At 37.1% G+C, this 19,099-nt stretch overlaps 1 protein-coding gene across 2 annotated transcripts in view; it reads left to right on the top strand.

The window, feature by feature from the left end:
• Positions 1-18,057, top strand: part of LOC137632303 (prolyl 3-hydroxylase 1-like) — a 254,231-nt gene extending 236,174 nt beyond the window's left edge. Inside the window, exons 11-13 of one of the 2 annotated variants that reach the window (XM_068364219.1) lie at positions 3,434-3,554; positions 8,739-8,817; positions 16,082-18,057. In XM_068364219.1, the coding sequence (XP_068220320.1) occupies positions 3,434-3,554; positions 8,739-8,817; positions 16,082-16,264 (383 nt within the window). In that variant the 3' untranslated portion in view covers positions 16,265-18,057. The remainder of the gene's footprint in view (positions 1-3,433; positions 3,555-8,738; positions 8,818-16,081) is intronic. The other variant, XM_068364218.1, reaches the window with a different exon arrangement.
• Positions 18,058-19,099: the final 1,042 nt, after the last annotated feature.

The raw sequence follows: 19,099 nt of genomic DNA, 5'->3' as shown, positions 1-19,099 counted from the left end.
AGGAATAGCCATTTTCTGTTGAGGGGCTGCTGAAGTATCTTTTTTTCCTGTCTCTAGTCCGTTATCACTTTTGTCCATTTTGGGTACTGGGTCAGGGGAGCCTGTTTCGGATTGCGAAAGGTCGAGGTGGAGGCGTTCAATGTCCGAAGCTCCGTCTTCAGGTTCTCCCTGGCTGGTGTGGGAGTCTCTTCTCGTTCTAGAAGAGTCCCCACCATTTGGGGAGATAGCTTCGACACTTTTCCTTTTAATGCCCCCTACAGAAGGGGTCTGGGCGCCATCATCAGCCATTGTTAGGGCAGCAAGGGCGATGAGACTTAACACAAATGACTTGTAGAGCAGAAGAAAAGGATGGCTGATAATGGTCCGTTGCACGCAATGCAATGGGGAGGTGGTTTGTTTCACTTAGAGTCAAATGGCACAGGCAACAGAGCACTAGGTTGGGCAGGTTGGATTTGCATTGTCTAATTCTAGAGAATGAAATAAAATAAATAGAGCTTTGGGTTACAAAGGCCCTTATTGACACACTGGTTTATGGGTCATTTCAGGAAAGACACCGGAGTAAATAGCTGTTCTGTGTTGTCTTTGAGGTTGAGAGCACTTAAAAAAAAAAAAAAAAAAAAAAAAAAAAAAAAAAAAAAAAAAAAAAAAAAAAAAAAAAGGTTAGTAATTGAGGGTCATGAAAATTTCGATTTTGTGCTTTCTGGCCGTTGAATAGAGAGGAGACTTTTCGGTGATAGATTCGTTGTATCAGGTATGTTGCCACTGGGTTAGGTCACTGTTGGGTTCACACAGCATTGAAGTGATTAATCTTGGTAAAAATGAATCTTTTAACTTGAGTCTTTGTGAGTAAATTCCTTAATAACCTGAGGTCGGCGAGAAAGCACGATTTTTCTCCAATATTCACGGGAGAGGGAGCTTATGAAAACACCTATTGTTCGTTCTTCATGGGCGGAAAATCGTGCACATATTCACTGTAAACACTGAGACACGTGGCTGTAGGCACAAGGGAATATAAGCACAGCTTTACACCGATATTTGCGGGAAAGAAAACACTTATTGTTCGTTCCTAACGGCACAATAATAGTACGATTTTACGCCGATGTTCTCGTTCCTTATAGGCGCAAAAATGTGCACTTATACACTGAGTCACGTGGCTGTAAACACTGGAAGAATAGCACGATCTTACGCTGATGTTCACGGAAGAAAGGCCTGTAAAAACACTTGTTGTTCGTTCCTAACAGGCACAAAATTGTGCTCACATTAACTGGATTGTGTTGGCCTCTCACGTGAATGAAAAAGGAAAATCATAGGGCGAGAGGAAGGCAAGGAACAATGAAAGGTTCCTGTTAGCTGCTCTCAGAGGAGCAGCGAGGAGGGTGGTGTTGACACGACGAGCACCAGAACGTTTCTGTGATCCCTCCCTTTAGTTTTACCGCTTCTGACGTCATCAACCCTCATTTTCACTAACTATTGTGGCCTGGTATCACTGTTTGCCCGCCAGGCATGCTCGATCGTGTGGACAGGGCTGATAGCATACTCTGATGAGGAGTCTACTGTCAAACACCTTAGGCTGTGTTTAGTGTCTAGGCCACACTAAAGATGACTCTATGTATATGTTTATACCAACAACAATCAACACAAAACGACATTCAACAATTTTGAAAGTCTAAGTACAAGCTATGGTCAAATTCTCAGAAAAAGAGCAATCAGAGATTTCAGACCTTCACCAACGAAGATTGTCAATATTTTACTCAAGTCTATGGACGAAGCTTTCCCTCTCTCATACGTTGACTGTGATTGAATCTACTTTATGATAATAACAATAATAACCAGAATCGCTATCTTGATCCGGATCACCTTCAAAATTTAATGGTAAAAATCCGACAAGAAATCTTGACGTAATCATGCCCACAGCCAAACAAACAGATAAATAAATAAACGCAGGTCATTTTATAACCTCCTTGGTAGAGGTAATATAAGGCTTGATAGGTCACTACTGCCAAGTTCAAGTGGCTTATGACGGGGTTCGGATAAATGATAACGCAAATTTTCTGATACCATATCTAAAATAACAATATTGCTGCTAAATATATCTTAAGAGAGATTAGAATGATTTACATGCTATGAGCCAGAACGTTCAAATATATAAAACTGAGAGAATTGAATTGTAGAGACCAAAGTTACCAATGCAATGAATATAAAGTCAATAAATTTAGTTTTTTTTTTATTTCACTATATGTATTGTTGCATTTATTGCCGTATTTCATAGTCTGCAAGTTATATACAATATAAAGGAAAGGAATTTGTCTTTTTAGGATGTTCCTTATTTACAAAGGAAATCCATTCAATGAATGGCCAATTAGGTAAAATGTATCACCAAATCAAGAATTGCCGAAAAGAAAGTTGAATTGATTTAGGCGAAGTAATGTCTGGAGAACAGACATTTGTTACTGCAACTTAGGCTGCTAAATACATGTTTTTTAAGATATTTGAGAAAAGTTTTAAGATAAATTTAATGTTTGATACCCAGTCGTCTCTATCTTGAGCTTTTAAATCAACACTTCTCCATTCATCATCTCCTACTTCACGCTTCATGGCCCTCAGCCACGTAGACCTGGATCTTCCAACTCTTCTATAACCTTTTAGAGCCCAGTTGAAAGTTTAGTGAGGTAATCTCTATTGGGGAGTGCGAAGAGCATGCCAAAAATATCGCCATCTAACCCTCATCATGATCCCTTCTACATATGGCACTCGAGTAATCTCTCTTATAGTTTCATTTCTAATGCAGTCCTATCATTTAACTCCCAATATTCTTCTGAGGGCTTGCCTAATTTCAGGTGATTTGATTTCCAAATTTTACTTAACCTAACCATTGTCCGATTTATTTTTTCAAACCTTTCGTTAAACTCCAATTCTAAATACCCTGTATTGGAGATCATAGTTCCCAAATACTTGAATGATTCTAACTCATTAATCCTTTCTCCTTCCAATGTTATTTCATCCTCCATTGCATATTTCGTTCTCATCATCTGTCTTTCTTCTATTTATCTTGAGCCCAACCTCCTGTGATATTTCATGTATTCTGGCAAAATGTAACCGAGGCCTTTTACATCAATACACGTAGATGATGATGATGATGATTTAGTAACCCTTACCTTGCACTGTAGTTCTAGCTCCTTCCTATTTGATATGGTACATTGAGTTTGTCTTCTTCCCTCGATAAACATGATGTGGTATTGATTAAAAAACTGTAGTATAAGCCGTCTAAGACATTGGTTTCTATGCAAAAAAGTTTCTTGGTTAGAATATTATATGGCTTTTCCACTTACAAAGTTATTTTATCATTACTATGCAGTTGCAAGAAGTAGAAGTTTCACCATCCTTTAATTCTATTAAAAATCTTTTAATTCTAGATCTTTACTCTTTTTTCCAGACAAATCAGCAAACAGGTCAGCATCTGACCTAAGCCACGAAATCCATGCAGATAACTGCATTTTACAGGAGTCAGGAGTTTGTTTAAGAATACCACCAGCGTACACTTTCCGGGATTACAGGCAAGTTTTTCTTTATACCTCATTTTTCCGCAGGGCTTTGCCTATCCTGAAAGCTGTCGTTTAAGGAAATCTCTTTCTTTGTCGAATAACAGATAACGCAAGGCTTAAAAACTATTTTTTTATATAATCATGTGTCTTTAGCATCGCTTAGAGGTCTTTGAATAATAGAATTTTGAGGGAAATCACGGAATCTATTTTCGACCAAAAAACTCTAGAATGGAGAATTCGCCACAATTGAAGGAAATGGGGAAATTTACCTTACGTACCATACCATTATCAAAAGATTTCTGAAGGGGATGTAAATGGAATCATGGAAATGCATGAAAAAATATCATAAATTTGTTGTCCACATTGAAGAAATCACTATACAGTATATTAAAGAGCAAAGCTACTAAGATATACCAAACAAATTACATATAACATGCAATTTACGTTATTGCATATATTCATTTAAACAATTTCCTTCATGGCAAATAAAGAACTCAGTTTTGAAAGCATATAATATAAAAAATGGTTAGAAATGGTGATTACTTCAAAACATTAAAGTTCATAGTTTGACATTTCAACGAAAAATAATGACCATAGGTAATTGAATCATACTTTGAATCAGCAATGTGAAACCTTTCAATATTATATCCAATAAAACTCTCTGCAAAACTGTTTCAAACGAACATGCACATTCATAAATGTATGATTTCAGAGGTTATTTTTTTCGTAAATCAAAAGTTATCAAAATAGTACATCTGAACAAAAGCTGGGCTTTTCTTTCTTGGAAATTCTTTTATGGGTAATCTATTTCCTATCTCACCACAGCAAGGACTTGAAATATTACTTAATGCAATATCTATGGTGTGCGCCAAGAGACAGAGAGCTGATGTAAAGAGTAGATGAAAGGGAGGGATGGTCACGGAAGAGAGCAAAGGAGGTCGACAGTCTTGTTGACTTGACCTTTGACATGATTAAATGTGTTGAGATTTTTGTGCAGGGGAACTTGAGTGTTAGTTTGTAGGTATACCTTAGAGCAGTGAAATCGTAGCAGGATTTTGTGATATCAGTGGGTGAGAGTATGTGGATAGGAAAAAGAACAATACTTAAGCCATTAACTTAGTGAGTTAGGTCAAATTTGCTAGTCCTACATTGATACCTGGATCTCCCTCATGATCCTTGACCCTGCAATGTGGAGCTAAGGAGGTAAGAGTTCTGGTTCATATCTGTAATCAGCGTTTGCTCTGGGTAAATTCAACTATAGGCAGTTAGGCCTCCACAATTTACATACAACTATACCATGGCGAGAAAAAGTCAAAGTTGATGGGGACTTTAATAAGGCCATAGAGTGGGGAGGACTATTTAATAGCCAGGTTGACCAAGGCAAGCTGTTAGTTACGCTTCAAAAGATCGAGGATCTGGCAGGTTTCAAACTCCTGAACTAGGATGGAAGCACCCTAGACATGTAGTTGCAGTTGATTGAAGCTGACTATCAGGACACATAGAAGGTAGTGACCAGTCTGAAGCAGACCTTTATATTAAAGCCTGGTTGCAGCATACGCAGTTATAACAAGACTGATGAGGAATGAGAAGTAAGAGGACCTTATTTGTTAGAAAATTATGATTAGTCCAACAGGCTGGGTACAAAGACGAAGGGATCCGAACAGCCATTAAATTGGCATTCATGAGTGGATTTCCAGATCACATCTCAGCAGAGCTGCACCGAGTGCCTGATTTTGACTCCGTGCCCATAGAGTGACTGGTGATAAAGGTTAAGATAATGGAGTCAGTGAACATGCCACATACGGTGACAGTGGCTGGAAGAGGTATGACCGTAAGTCAGCTGGAGAGCTGGCACACCAAATGGAGTGATGATCGGGTTGGTGGACGGAATGGTTCTGATGTTTAAGAATCAATGTTTAGAAGTTGAGATCCTTATATGGCAAGGGACTGTAAGGAGCCAAAGCTGATTAGCATTTGCTATCAGCGTGGCAAGGCAGGGCACATATCACCCAGAAAATAACCAGAAGGGGGCTGCTGTGCCTTCAGCCACCCTTTCAGACAAGTAGAGGCGCTTCCTAGCTCTCTCCCACTTGTTAAGGTCGAGGTAGGGGAAAGGGAGATGAGGGCCCTCGTTGACACTAGCTATTTGACCACAGTACTGGTTTCACAGTTGATTGCTAGCTACAGGGGAAACAGACAAGTGGTTTTGAAAACAGGGAAGTTAAGTGTAGTAGTCCAATTGATGTAGAGTTACGGGTGCCCATTGCTGGAGTGGAAGTAGTGATGGAGATATATGAGAGTGCCTAACTGGGGGAGTCACCATATGTGACGATAGAGCGGGGTTACAATAGGTTGCATTTGTGAGGAATGTAAAGCGCAAGTGTGTTTATTGTGGTGTTTAGTCAGAAAATTACAGAAGGAGCCCTGTCCTCTTTAATATCCAGGACATGGACTTCCACACTGAATTCAGGGTTTATCATTGGATGCTTATGTACTTGCTAAAAGATTTGGAGCTTCTGATGCTGGCAAAAAAAAAAAAAAAAAAAAAAAAAAAAAAATTGCTATGAACATTTATTTGATGGAGCAAGAAAGTAAACTTTGAAAGGGTGGTTCATGGACTGATTGCAGTTGACATACAGGAACCATGGGAAAAGGAGGTCGATAGAGGTGTGCTGTCACTGATGACAGTTTTGCAGGCAGAGAAAGGTAAAGTAAATGTTGAGAGGCGTTTCATTACATTAATAATTACGCGCACTGTCACAATGGTGACATCACCAAGGATGTGTTTGGTGAAACCTTTCACAAATGGAGACAGATAATGGGGTCAACACCATTATGGACCTGACGACTGCTTGGCATATCCAGTTAGCTGTTAAGATATCAGCTGGTGAAGCCCTCTGATATTGGGGAAGAGTTGAAAAGTGAAGTCTGGCAAAAGAAAAAAAAAAAAAAACCCAAAAAAAACATTTATCCATGACATTCTAGTCAATAAAATGGTGGAAGAGGTCATGGAATATCTGTGTTTTGGGCTAACTGCAAAATCCGGAGTGCTCTCGTACAACATAACTGCTCTAGCAATGAGGTTGAGAAAGACAATGCAAGGAGACTCGTGTTAGAAAGAAGGAATGAAGTCCTGGTAATTCATTGCAGCTTAAGCATGAGGGAGTTATTCTAGATATGTGAAAGTGTCGACTGAAAATGCCTCGGAGAATTAATTAAGGAATCTTAGTTGAAGCAACATATCTCATTTGTACCCTCAGAAAATAACAAGGAAGATGCACTTCCCAGGGTACAGATGGCCTGGTTGCAGGAGCCAGATGAGCCTACAGACAAAGCGGCTAGGGTGTGTTGTACTGCAGTACTTGATCAACTACAGAGATATCGAATACACCACGTGGGGGTAGATAGGACCCTCTTCTGGTTAGAAAGATTGACCCTGGCATCACAAGGAAATCTGTGAAGCAAGTGGTCAGAAGTTGTGAAAGATGTCAGCTAATCGAACTGGCCCCTAGGGCCCATTATTCTGGAGATATTCGGAAGATGCCAACAGGACAAGGCTGACCTTAGATGCAATGCATTACTGCTTGATTCTGGGTTGAGAAGAGTGGCAAACGGGGGAACTGCTGTCATAGGCAGTGTCTGACTTAACTGGTGTGCTGGATAAAATGTTCCAGTGGATGAGGTGCTGATTGATAGCAAGATTGCAGGCTCTCGAAGAGATGCTCAAAAGGTGGAACGCCTGGTGATTTTTAAGGCAGCATATAAACCAGATGAAAATGAAATCATTAAAAAGCACCACAGGAAAATCAATCAAAGCCATAGCTGAGAGAAGGCAGATCACTCTGACAGAAGCAGTGTTCTAGTATAACATACTGCCGAGATCAGGAAAGGATGAGGGATCCATGCCTCATTGAGTGGTGTTTCGGTAAGAGGGAAACATCCTTCTTTTGAATCTGTTGACATCGAATAGGATGGGCCTGAAACTATTAAGGTGGATGAGATATGGGTGAAACCACCTAATGCCAGATGTATAACTCAATTGGGATGATGAACGGTGGCAGATGTTCACTCTTGGAATAATGTCTTGGTGGAAGGCTTGTCCATGACACATCCTAGATGTAAGAGAAATGGTGGGCTGCTCAGAAGATGACACAAGTGAGGCTAAGCATGAAGATGGTTAGGTGGCTTTGAAACAATTGCACAGGAAAAGGTCAAAGTTCACAAAAATACAGCAATAACTTTTTGCCTCCGATGAATGAAAAAAGAACAGGTCAGAAACAACCTGTATAACACCAACATTCAAATTTATATTCGAGAGCCTTAGGGTCAGTCAAGTTAAAGGCAGTACTGAAATGAATCCAATATTGAATCTGTATTGAATATCAGTACTCAGCTTAAAGATATGTGTCTGGATGCAATATTTAATGTTTACAGAATTTTGGCTGATGGGGCTGGGGGACGCCATTTAACAGTGAGGTGAAACAGGGGAAAACACAACAGTTTCATTATAAAGTAAAATTTAACAAGCTGTACAGCAAAAAAGCAGATACAGAGGTAGAGCAAAGCAAGGTACCAATGAATGGGCCAAGAATCTATTTACCTATCTTACATAATCATAAGCAAATGTTAATTTTGCAGAGCTTTAAGTTAATGTTGTCTGTATAAAGCGCTATAATAATATAATTGCGGAACGTCACTGAGCAATAAATACTCCAAGTATTTATATTTTGAAAATCTAAAGCATTTATAATGTTCATCTTTCTTAAGAATATTTTTTTTTTATTATGATGTTCAACCTACACTAGCCACAAACAAATGTTTATATTGTAAATATATGTAACATCACAATTTTATGCTTAAAAATCTAGTTAGACAAGTTCATCCTCTGGGTCTGAACAGATAGATAATATAGACAAACCAACATTTTCTTTGTGAAATAATCTACTCACCAAGAGTGCTTAGTTTCGCATCATTTGCATTCCCATAATATTTTTGTAACTATTTTATTCTAACTAGATTTTTCTCAATAGTGGTAATATTATACTTAGTACTATTCACCAGTCACCCAAAATCAGCCTTATATTTAAACACCAAAATTTTCATTAATGTCGGTAAAATTCTGTTACTTCATTGAGATATTCTATTTCCAAGTTGCTACATTGGAAATCTGATTTAACTTTTAAATCTATTTTGCAGTGCAATTCTATACCTCAATGAAGATTTCAAAGGAGGAGAGTTTGTATTCACCAGGGATCGTACAGGAGCAACGCATGAGGTAGACTGTCTTTTGTTTTGTTCTCCAAAACTTGTTTAGTAAAGCTGATGATTTCCGATCTTTTAGGGCAACCGTGGGAGAGTGACACCCTTTGATAAAATAAAGCCATTTATTTTACCTTTAAATATATTTTGGCTCAAATTTGATTGGAGAAATTTTCATGATTCTAAATTCTCAAAAGAAATAAATGAAATCTTGAATGCTTAACATATTAAGAATAATATATCTAAGATTATAAACAATAATAATTTTGATTTCCCCTTGTAATGACCAAATACAGTGTGCTAATTTTCTAAAGTCTAGAGTTTGCCCTTAAAGATGCATGACATTGCCAGAATTTGAAGATTATAGAAAAAACCTTAGTTATTCCTGGAAATAATTTTCGATACAACCTTTGATCAACAGTAATAATTTATAGCAGTCGTTCTCAGCTGATGATGATTTCCTCTTACCGAGTTTTTTAATATTGCCAAAGTCCATCTAAAGTCCATCTAGATTAATAAAAGGACTACACAATAGGGAAAGAGTTACCCCTGCACTAATTAAATTACACTGGCTACCGGTAAAAGCGAGAATTGAATACAAGCTACTCTTACTAACGTTAAGATACTGAACCAAAATGAACCAAAATATCTAAAAGAATGCCTGAATAAACTTGAACTAGAAACAAATGTAACACAAGACACATGAGTGACAAACATAGGCTATCTGAACCAAGAACAAATGGTAAATTTGGTGAAACGGCTTTTAGCTACTGTGCGCCTAGACATTATAATAAACTGCCAACTGAAATGAAGGACCTAAAGGGAGCAATTGAATTTAAGAAGAAACTAAAGACATTACTTTTCACAAGATCATATGATTTGGAAGATGCTACAATCAAAGAATTGTATAAGTTATAATGAAAATGTTTCGTTAAATGATTAATATGGACCCGCTCGAGAAGTAGTTCACTCTCCAGTGGAGGGTTGGATTTAACCCACCCCCCACCCCCCCAAAAAAAAAGAAAAAAGAAAAAAAAAACAAGTAAATAGTAAAGCTAGCCCGGTTCAAATTTCAACATCCAAGGGTTCCAATTTATAATTTATTTCATTGTAAAAATATTGTTGGTCTCTATCATTTGCATAACCAGACCGCAGGTCTTAAATTTTTTCAGATTATGGTATATTATAACTATACGCGTGAGTATATAACAACACAATATAATGTATTATTTCAATACTCACCTAATGTTCATACCGCTTCTTAGAATATTTTGATAATTCACAAATAAAGAATTATCAAGTCATTTTTAATGTTATCAATGGTGTTAGAGTGACCTTTATAAGAGAACTATCTGTTCATTAATATGTACAAATCCTTATATACCTGAAAGGTTCACTTTAAATGGGGTGATCATATATAACATTTAATTCAAGAAAAAACAACCATGCTACCCCAAAGTGTGAGAAAGCCCCCTTAAAAGAGAAAGACCCAGATATCCCAGACCTTGAGGGTTAGTATGAAGCTTTTATTTTGAATAAACATACCTATGCTCTGTGATAGGAAGAGGATCTTCGCATATCGTCAAGACATTCTAGGTTTCAAATCGAAAGATAGGACATACCAGCTTCGTAGATAAGATCAAGCCAACAAATTAGATAAAATAATGGAAGCTTGACTATCAGTCATGTCCATAGGAAAAGTTAAGATATCCGTCAGGAAACTCCAGAGCAAGTAGTTCGGCAATCCAAATGTGTATATATAAAACATGGATGTTATGATAAGAAAGACGAGAAGAGAGCGAGAAAATCAGTTGCTAAATACTCCACTGGCGGCACTCTGGCAGTCACTAAAGTATCCGAGAGTTTGTTTGAAACATTTAGGGTTCAAAGAAGTGAAGTGAACTGACATCACCCGCTTGCTGCCCAATTGAACTAGTAAAGTGGTAAACCGTTCAAAAAAGGCTGAATTAACGAAACGCCATACTTAATGAATCCCTAATTGAGTGATGAAGTCCTTATCTTGGCCACAAAACTAGTCCTTTTAATGTCTTCCCCAAGCCTTAAGGCTAGTGTTTTTGGATAGAGTGCAATGGGAAAGAGAAAAGGTGATGAACAAGTGTTCCCAGTGTGATCTAACACTACTATTGGTAAGAATTACCTTTTCATTGCTCTTCCGCGGTATAAAAGAAAATAATTTCCACCAGTCTGAAACACATCTAAAATAGAAGAGTTGGTAGTATACCTAGGAATCACATAAACAACATACAATTTAGGTATCTGAAATGAAGACAAAGTTGAGATTCATACAATTCCAGTTTTTGATGTGTAGGTCATGACCTGATTACTCATGCAGTTTGTGAATAAGTTTGGTGGACGCAAATGATAAAAAAATGCAATTATAATAGCTAAATCTTGCAATTAGCTACTCTTAAAATATTAAATGGGAAAAAGTGAGGCTGTAGAATTCGACTTTTAGAGGGGACAATATCTTAATAAATACTACTATTTTCTTATCAAAGTTAATAGTCCGTGGGCTGAGGGGGATCACCTTGCACCCCCCCCCCTTAAAATTGACAAAAGTGCATTTAGGGTGTAGCATTTGATCCATATTTTTATTTTTTTTTTAATTTTCCCATTGAAAAAATAGGGACTCACTACCACTCCTCGGCCACTTTTTTTATTCGATGATATCATCGAATTTCGCAGCAGCCAATTTTGGGGTAGGGGAAACCTAATTAGATATAACTCCGGACTGAATGGTCAGAGAAAGATAAATGACATATCAAAATGTTTGCTTTGGGCCTCTCTAACAGATAAAATAGACAATTTGCAATTATGTCTAATAATTAGGTCACCAGAGGTCAAAAGGTCACCAAATTTGGGGTCCAGTGAAAATTTTAGGCACCTCCATAAATGTAACCCCAGGACTAGCCAGACCAATATCTGATGACTTTTTCTGCCTTATTTCATCTCTAGAAACCTCAAGAAATAGAATGATACCCATTAAGTGTACTTATTGGCCAAATCATGGAAATGAGATGTTATGTAAAAAAGTCAATTTTCAAATTTGTCGTTTTTTTTTGCCTAAAAATCGTAAAAACTGATAAAGCTCATATCTCTTCTTATAGAGGGGTTACAGAAATTATTTTGGTGTGTTTTCCTAGGTTTTGGGGGTCAGAGAATCCAAAATAAGCATTCTCAACAATGTCAACTAATTAACTCATGCTGGAATTCAAGATGGCCGCCACTCTGGACGCCGTAATTTTGAATTGGCTATAACTCCTCCATGAATGCAGCAAGAGAGATAATATTCGTGTCCTCACCCAGGTTCTTGAGATCACAGCATCCAATAAAGGCAGTCTCAACAAGTCTGTCAGTAAATTTGGGGAAAGTCACCTAAATCAACAAAGGAAATGCTTTATTTGAAGGTTACGACAATCATGAATGAAATACAATAAAACTGTACATGAATGTACAATATACTCATATGATGCAAGACCTCATTGGAAAAATTCACACTGTGTTGCTTTGGACTACAGAAAAAAGGTCAACCTATGCCAGGTATAAAGTTTGATAGTCTACTTGGGTACCTTTGAGTCCACTTTTAATTAATGGAAAGGCAATTATTGGAAATATCTTGTGATACAAGGGAGGTCCTTGGTCCTTCGACCCTGAAATCTACCATCTTGTTACTTGAAACTTTCTTAGTCCAAGTCGGACCCACTACCATCACTTTCATAGTCATCATCAAAATTTCCATCACTTTCATTGTTTTCATCAAGGCTTTCATCATCAGACGTCTCAAGTATATCAGCCATACCAGTAGAAGTGCAGTTCCCTTGAACCAACAGGGTTATAGATTTCCATCATTTATTATCCAACCATGATCCACAGCTGGATGAGAGACCTCAGGTTTGGGATAATGGGCACGTATCCATATCGCAACCTGATAGTTCACCTCCCAATTTGCTCATTTAAACACTCTTGGTGGCTGAAGAGATGAAAGATCAACATTCTTCTTTGAATCCAGCGACTGCCCACTGCACTTTAACTCGAGCATTTGGTATCAAAGCTGGTCAACCTCCTTTGTCTTAGTTTTGGCAGAATACATGGTACAGGTGAAATCCTCAAGAGCAAGGAATATTTCATCGGTTACCTCCCATGACTCCCCTAGGCAACTGAAGACTTCTTGGTACATTGTGCATTTCTATAGAATTCACAGCGGTTATAACTTGACAATATCTTTAAAGGATAACTGGAAAGAGTTCTTGAGTAATGACGACAATAAAACTCAGCTCATTGAATTACTCTTGAGGGTTTGGTGCACGGAGGAGAATATACCGAAGGTAAAGAAGAAGCAGCTTATCTTAGTTTGTAAAGGCAAGGCGTACGAACTCAAGGCAGACAATGGGAAGATCACTGCATTTCAAATTGAATCTCTTGACTCAACCCAGGAAGAGACTGATTCACGTGTCATTCTCTATTCAACCTATGCCAAGGATGAAGGATATAAATTTGTTCGGGTTCGAAGTCCAGACAGTGACATATTCTTCATACTTCAGTATTATGCTCCAAACTTAGGTGTGTAACTCCTTTTTGATACTGGCACTGAAAACAGAAGGCGATTCACAAATGTCACAGAACTATCGAAAGGGTTCACACCAACTGACTGAAGTCTCTCCTTGGTCTGCTTTCCTTGGTCTGCATGCATTCAGTAGATGCGATATGACCAGTTCCTTTAAAGATATTGTCAAGTTATAACCGCTGTGAATTCTATAGAAATGCACAATGTACCAAGAAGTCTTCAGTTGCCTAGGGGAGTCATGGGAGGTAACCGATGAAATATTCCTTGCTCTTGAGGATTTCACCTGTACCATGTATTCTGCCAAAACTAAGACAAAGGAGGTTGACCAGCTTCGATACCAAATGCTCGAGTTAAAGTGCAGTGGGCAGTCGCTGGATTCAAAGAAGAATGTTGATCTTTCATCTCTTCAGCCACCAAGAGTGTTTAAATGAGCAAATCGGGAGGTGAACTATCAGGTTGCGATATGGATACGTGCCCATTATCCCAAACCTGAGGTCTCTCATCCAGCTGTGGATCATGGTTGGATAATAAATGATGGAAATCTATAACCCTGTTGGTTCAAGGGAACTGCACTTCTACTGGTATGGCTGATATACTTGAGACGTCTGATGATGAAAGCCTTGATGAAAACAATGAAAGTGATGGAAATTTTGATGATGACTATGAAAGTGATGGTAGTGGGTCCGACTTGGACTAAGAAAGTTTCAAGTAACAAGATGGTAGATTTCAGGGTCGAAGGACCAAGGACCTCCCTTGTATCACAAGATATTTCCAATAATTGCCTTTCCATTAATTAAAAGTGGACTCAAAGGTACCCAAGTAGACTATCAAACTTTATACCTGGCATAGGTTGACTTTTTTTCTGTAGTCCAAAGCAACACAGTGTGAATTTTTCCAATGAGGTCTTGCATCATATGAGTATATTGTACATTCATGTACAGTTTTATTGTATTTCATTCATGATTGTCGTAACCTTCAAATAAAGCATTTCCTTTGTTGATTTAGGTGACTTTCCCCAAATTTACTGACAGACTTGTTGAGACTGCCTTTATTGGATGCTGTGATCTCAAGAACCTGGGTGAGGACACGAATATTATCTCTCTTGCTGCATTCATGGAGGAGTTATAGCCAATTCAAAATTACGGCGTCCAGAGTGGCGGCCATCTTGAATTCCAGCATGAGTTAATTAGTTGACATTGTTGAGAATGCTTATTTTGGATTCTCTGACCCCCAAAACCTAGGAAAACACACCAAAATAATTTCTGTAACCCCTCTATAAGAAGAGATATGAGCTTTATCAGTTTTTACGATTTTTAGGCAAAAAAAAACGACAAATTTGAAAATTGACTTTTTTACATAACATCTCATTTCCATGATTTGGCCAATAAGTACACTTAATGGGTATCATTCTATTTCTTGAGGTTTCTAGAGATGAAATAAGGCAGAAAAAGTCATCAGATATTGGTCTGGCTAGTCCTGGGGTTACATTTATGGAGGTGCCTAAAATTTTCACTGGACCCCAAATTTGGTGACCTTTTGACCTCTGGTGACCTAATTATTAGACATAATTGCAAATTGTCTATTTTATCTGTTAGAGAGGCCCAAAGCAAACATTTTGATATGTCATTTATCTTTCTCTGACCATTCAGTCCGGAGTTATATCTAATTAGGTTTCCCCTACCCCAAAATTGGCTGCTGCAAAATTCGATGATATCATCGAATAAAAAAAGTGGCCGAGGAGTGGTAGTGAGTCCCTATTTTTTCAATGGGAACATTAAAAAAAATAAAAATATGGATCAAAAGCTACAACCTAAATGCACTTTTGTCAATTTTAAGGGGGGGGGGGGAGGGGTTGCAAGGTGAGCCCCTCAGCCCACGGACTATTACAGTAAAGTTAATTTGGGGAAATTATAATTGCTCTCGAGAAAGAACTATCATAAAGACCTTGAGGGCAAACATGCAATATGTCTTGTTATGGTTAGTGAAAAAGTGTACTAGTAAGAGAAGTAAGTTAAAATGAAGAGGCTATATTGAGCAGGTACAACATGCGAGTAGAGAGCTTGCTGCAAACGGACAGATGTTTGGCAGCCTTATCAGGTAAAAATCACTTCTTTCTCAGTAGGCTAACCTGATAACCTTAAATTAGGAAGGTGAAGAGCCCCCAAAATTTTGTACTGTTCTTATGAAGTGTCTATTATGAAGTAAAGGAGATCCAAATTTAATTGCTTACTATTTAATGAATTCGTTAAGAAAACCAACTTCAAAACTTCTGGATCATGGAAGGGAAGTTGAGTAGCATTTGAAAATCTACCAATTGAAATCAACCCCAGATGCAAACAGATCCATTTACAATTTATGGGGTTTTTACCAGCAGAAAGTGCCTAACAATTAGTATTCCTGTGAGAGAGAGAGAGAGAGAGAGAGAGAGAGAGAGAGAGAGAGAGAGAGAGAGAGAGAGAGAGAGAGAGCTTTAAACACTAGCCTGTCAAAAGAAAAAAAAAGTTCCATTTTGTTGCTTTCTCATTTCAAACAAGGTATAAGACTGCATAAGGTAATGGTACATTAATTATACTGTGCATATACTTCAACTATCTAGGCTATGGCATTAGTTTAACCATCTTAGAGGTTACTAGTTTGATTTTCTTTTGAATAATAGTCAATTAACATTTGTATCAATATTTCATTTCTATTGCAGGGCATGGTGCAACCAAAGTGTGGAAGGATGGTAGCATTCTCAGCAGGGCCAGAAAATTTGCATGGCGTCTTACCGGTTACAGAAGGCAGTCGATGTGCCATTGGGTTGTGGTTCACACATAATGAAAAACACAAAGAAATTGAACGATCATTGGCAGAGTTGCTTCTTAAGAAGCTAGAATGATCCATAATAAGACTTGGCGGTTCCTCACGAATTAAATGATATGCTACTTAACTTACTTTCCTTAATGCTCTCAGGATCATGAAGTTGATAAGTTATTTAAAGGTAACATGTATTCACAATGTGCAGGTATTCTAGTGTCAACTCCAGATTGTATTGAAAAGTGTAAAGTAAAGAAAATTTAGCTATTGTAACAGAGAGCAGGACAGTCAACTTTGATAAAATTCTTTAAATTAAAGCTAGCTGAATTAAGGCATTTATATGAATCACTTTCCATGAAATCCGGTAAATAAGATAAAATTGTTCTCATTGTATTAGGAAGATTACGGAGTCGTCATTTGAAGCCTTGCTATTAAAGTTTAACCATGTTTACCTAATTTTGTACTGTGTTGTATTGTACAGATTATAAATGGTGCATACTAATTATCTATAAGAATAAAAAAAAGGTGCTAGAAGAGATTAGTTTATCTTCTTCATTAGTCATTCTAAAATAAATAAGGCAAAATGATGGTGTCGAGGCATAATCACCAATCACATTTAAAGACATCTTAATTTCTGCTTTCATAAATATTGGTCCCCACATTGACCTTGATAACTTAAAACATGCTGTAGTTTTATAATTGCAATCCGGAATTAGCTGCAGAACTTTTTTTTTTTTTTTTTTTTTTTTTTTAATTGTCAGATTTATGATCGAGATGCTTTTGCTTATGTGCAGGCCTTTTTAAAATCTTTTGGTCTCTAAAATTGGGCTACTAGTATATTCTATCCTTATAATTCTTACCATATCCTCTTTGTCCTTTTCAAGCCTATATCTTCCTACATTCGTGATTTCTCTAATGCACGAGCACTATTTCTTATTCCTCGCTCTTTAATTAAACGTGTTTCTTTTACACAAATCCCTGAATTGATCTTTTTGTACATTTTAACTCTTCTATTGAAGGTACGCAAGAGCAGTGATCCCATAAATTAGTTCAGGTTAAGTTCTTCCAAAACACAGTTGTACCTATACTTTACTTGAATTTCAGGTGTTCAGGAAACTTCCGATTTATTTAGAGATATCACGGTTCAAAAGACAAAATCTGGTATTTAATAAATTAAAAATGCTACATCATTGTCATAGGCTTTTTAAAAATCAAGTTAATAAAGGTTTTGAAATTAGTATATTTATGGTGCTTTGATAGTTTGAAGCACAAGTTACACATTTACTCAGTGATCCAGCTTTTTTCTTTTCTCTATAGGTCAGTATCCTTGCCGTCTCTTAACTAAACTATTTTGGTTGTAATTTCTTATTGATGGCAGTACTATAATGATAGCTTATTCTCCACTTCTCACCTTCTTAGGTTTAGTGTTATAGTCCACATATTTCTTTCAGTCTTTTGTTTACCTAGTGAAGACAAAAGCATTGGACTGACATTAGCCCTACTGCTGATAGAATTTGAAGCACTTTGACTATAAAAGTCTGCAACTTTTCGGCAGCTGCAGTTTCATAACTTATAATCTTAAAGCTATTGTCTAACTTTATACTTCACATGTCTCATTTGCGTCTCTCTGTTGGAACATTGATTATCCCATTTGCAAATTTATGAATTGACAGGATATTTTGCGTATGGATTTTTAGATCAAATATTGCTTTTGTATAATACTATCATTAGCTATTCGTATAATTTTGCCATGTAATGCTCCATTGGGAATGTTCATAGATATCCTTTTTATTATTGGAGTAGTAGTATTAATTGTGATTACTTATATACATGAGTTTGATTTTGTGTTTATTCAGCTGGCACTGAAGATGCTCTAAGATATGTGATCTATTTTTTAAAAGGTTTTTTTTTTTTGTATGATTAAAATAATTTTTCTTTTGTTTTAGCATTTACTTTATCTGACCTTCATAACATTAGTTATTATCTTATAAGAAGGAATTACGTTATCTGGTAAAAAAAAAAAAAAAAAAAAAAATACTTCTATAATTATGCTTGTTTAGTCACTATAGAGATATATTTGACTGTAAGGAGATATGAGTTGATTCCGACTCTAAAGTATTTAATCCAGTCGAATTCAGGATTTGTATTTAGAATCGAAATCAATCCATCTCCACCATAACTGATTGGTAAGTATGTAAAGCTTGGCCATTTCATGATAATTTTAGCACTAACACTCATTATTTACAAATTTTCAAATAAGCCACAAATACCCCTTAATATCGTTGAGATACTACCGCTAGAGAGTTATCAAAATCTTTGACTGGCCAAATAGTACAACGCTGGATCCTTCTCTGGGTACGGATCATTTTTTCTTTAACGACACATACACTGAATATAGTCTGGCCTATTCTTTACACCTCTTCCTTTTTCCCCATACACCAGCAATAAGATAATCAAAACATTTTTCTTCACACAAGGGGTTAACTATTGCACTGCAATTATTCAGTGGCTACTTTCCACTTCGTAAGGGTAGAACACTCTCTAGCTATTGTAAGCGGCTCTTCTAGAAGAAGGACACTCCAAAATCAAACCATTGTTCACTAGTCTTTGGTAGTGCCATAACCTCTGTAACATGGTCTTCCACTGTCCTGAGTTAGAGTTCTCTTGCTTCAGGCACAGGCATGCTATTCCTTCTGTTCCCTTATTTCCTTTCCTCACTGGGCCATTTTCCCTATTAGAGCCCTTGAGCTTATAATATCCTGCTTTTCCAACTAGGGCTGTAGCTTAACTAGTAACAATAACAACAACAACAACAATAATAATAACATAAATAACAACAACAACAATAGCAATAATAATAACAACAACAACAACAACAACAATAATAACAAGTGAGCAAGTCCTGAACGCGGACATG

Source organism: Palaemon carinicauda, chromosome 41, assembly GCF_036898095.1.
Source record: "Palaemon carinicauda isolate YSFRI2023 chromosome 41, ASM3689809v2, whole genome shotgun sequence".
Taxonomy (NCBI): domain Eukaryota; kingdom Metazoa; phylum Arthropoda; class Malacostraca; order Decapoda; family Palaemonidae; genus Palaemon; species Palaemon carinicauda.
Note: the sequence above shows the minus strand (reverse complement) of the source record. Positions and strands in the feature narration are given on the sequence as shown.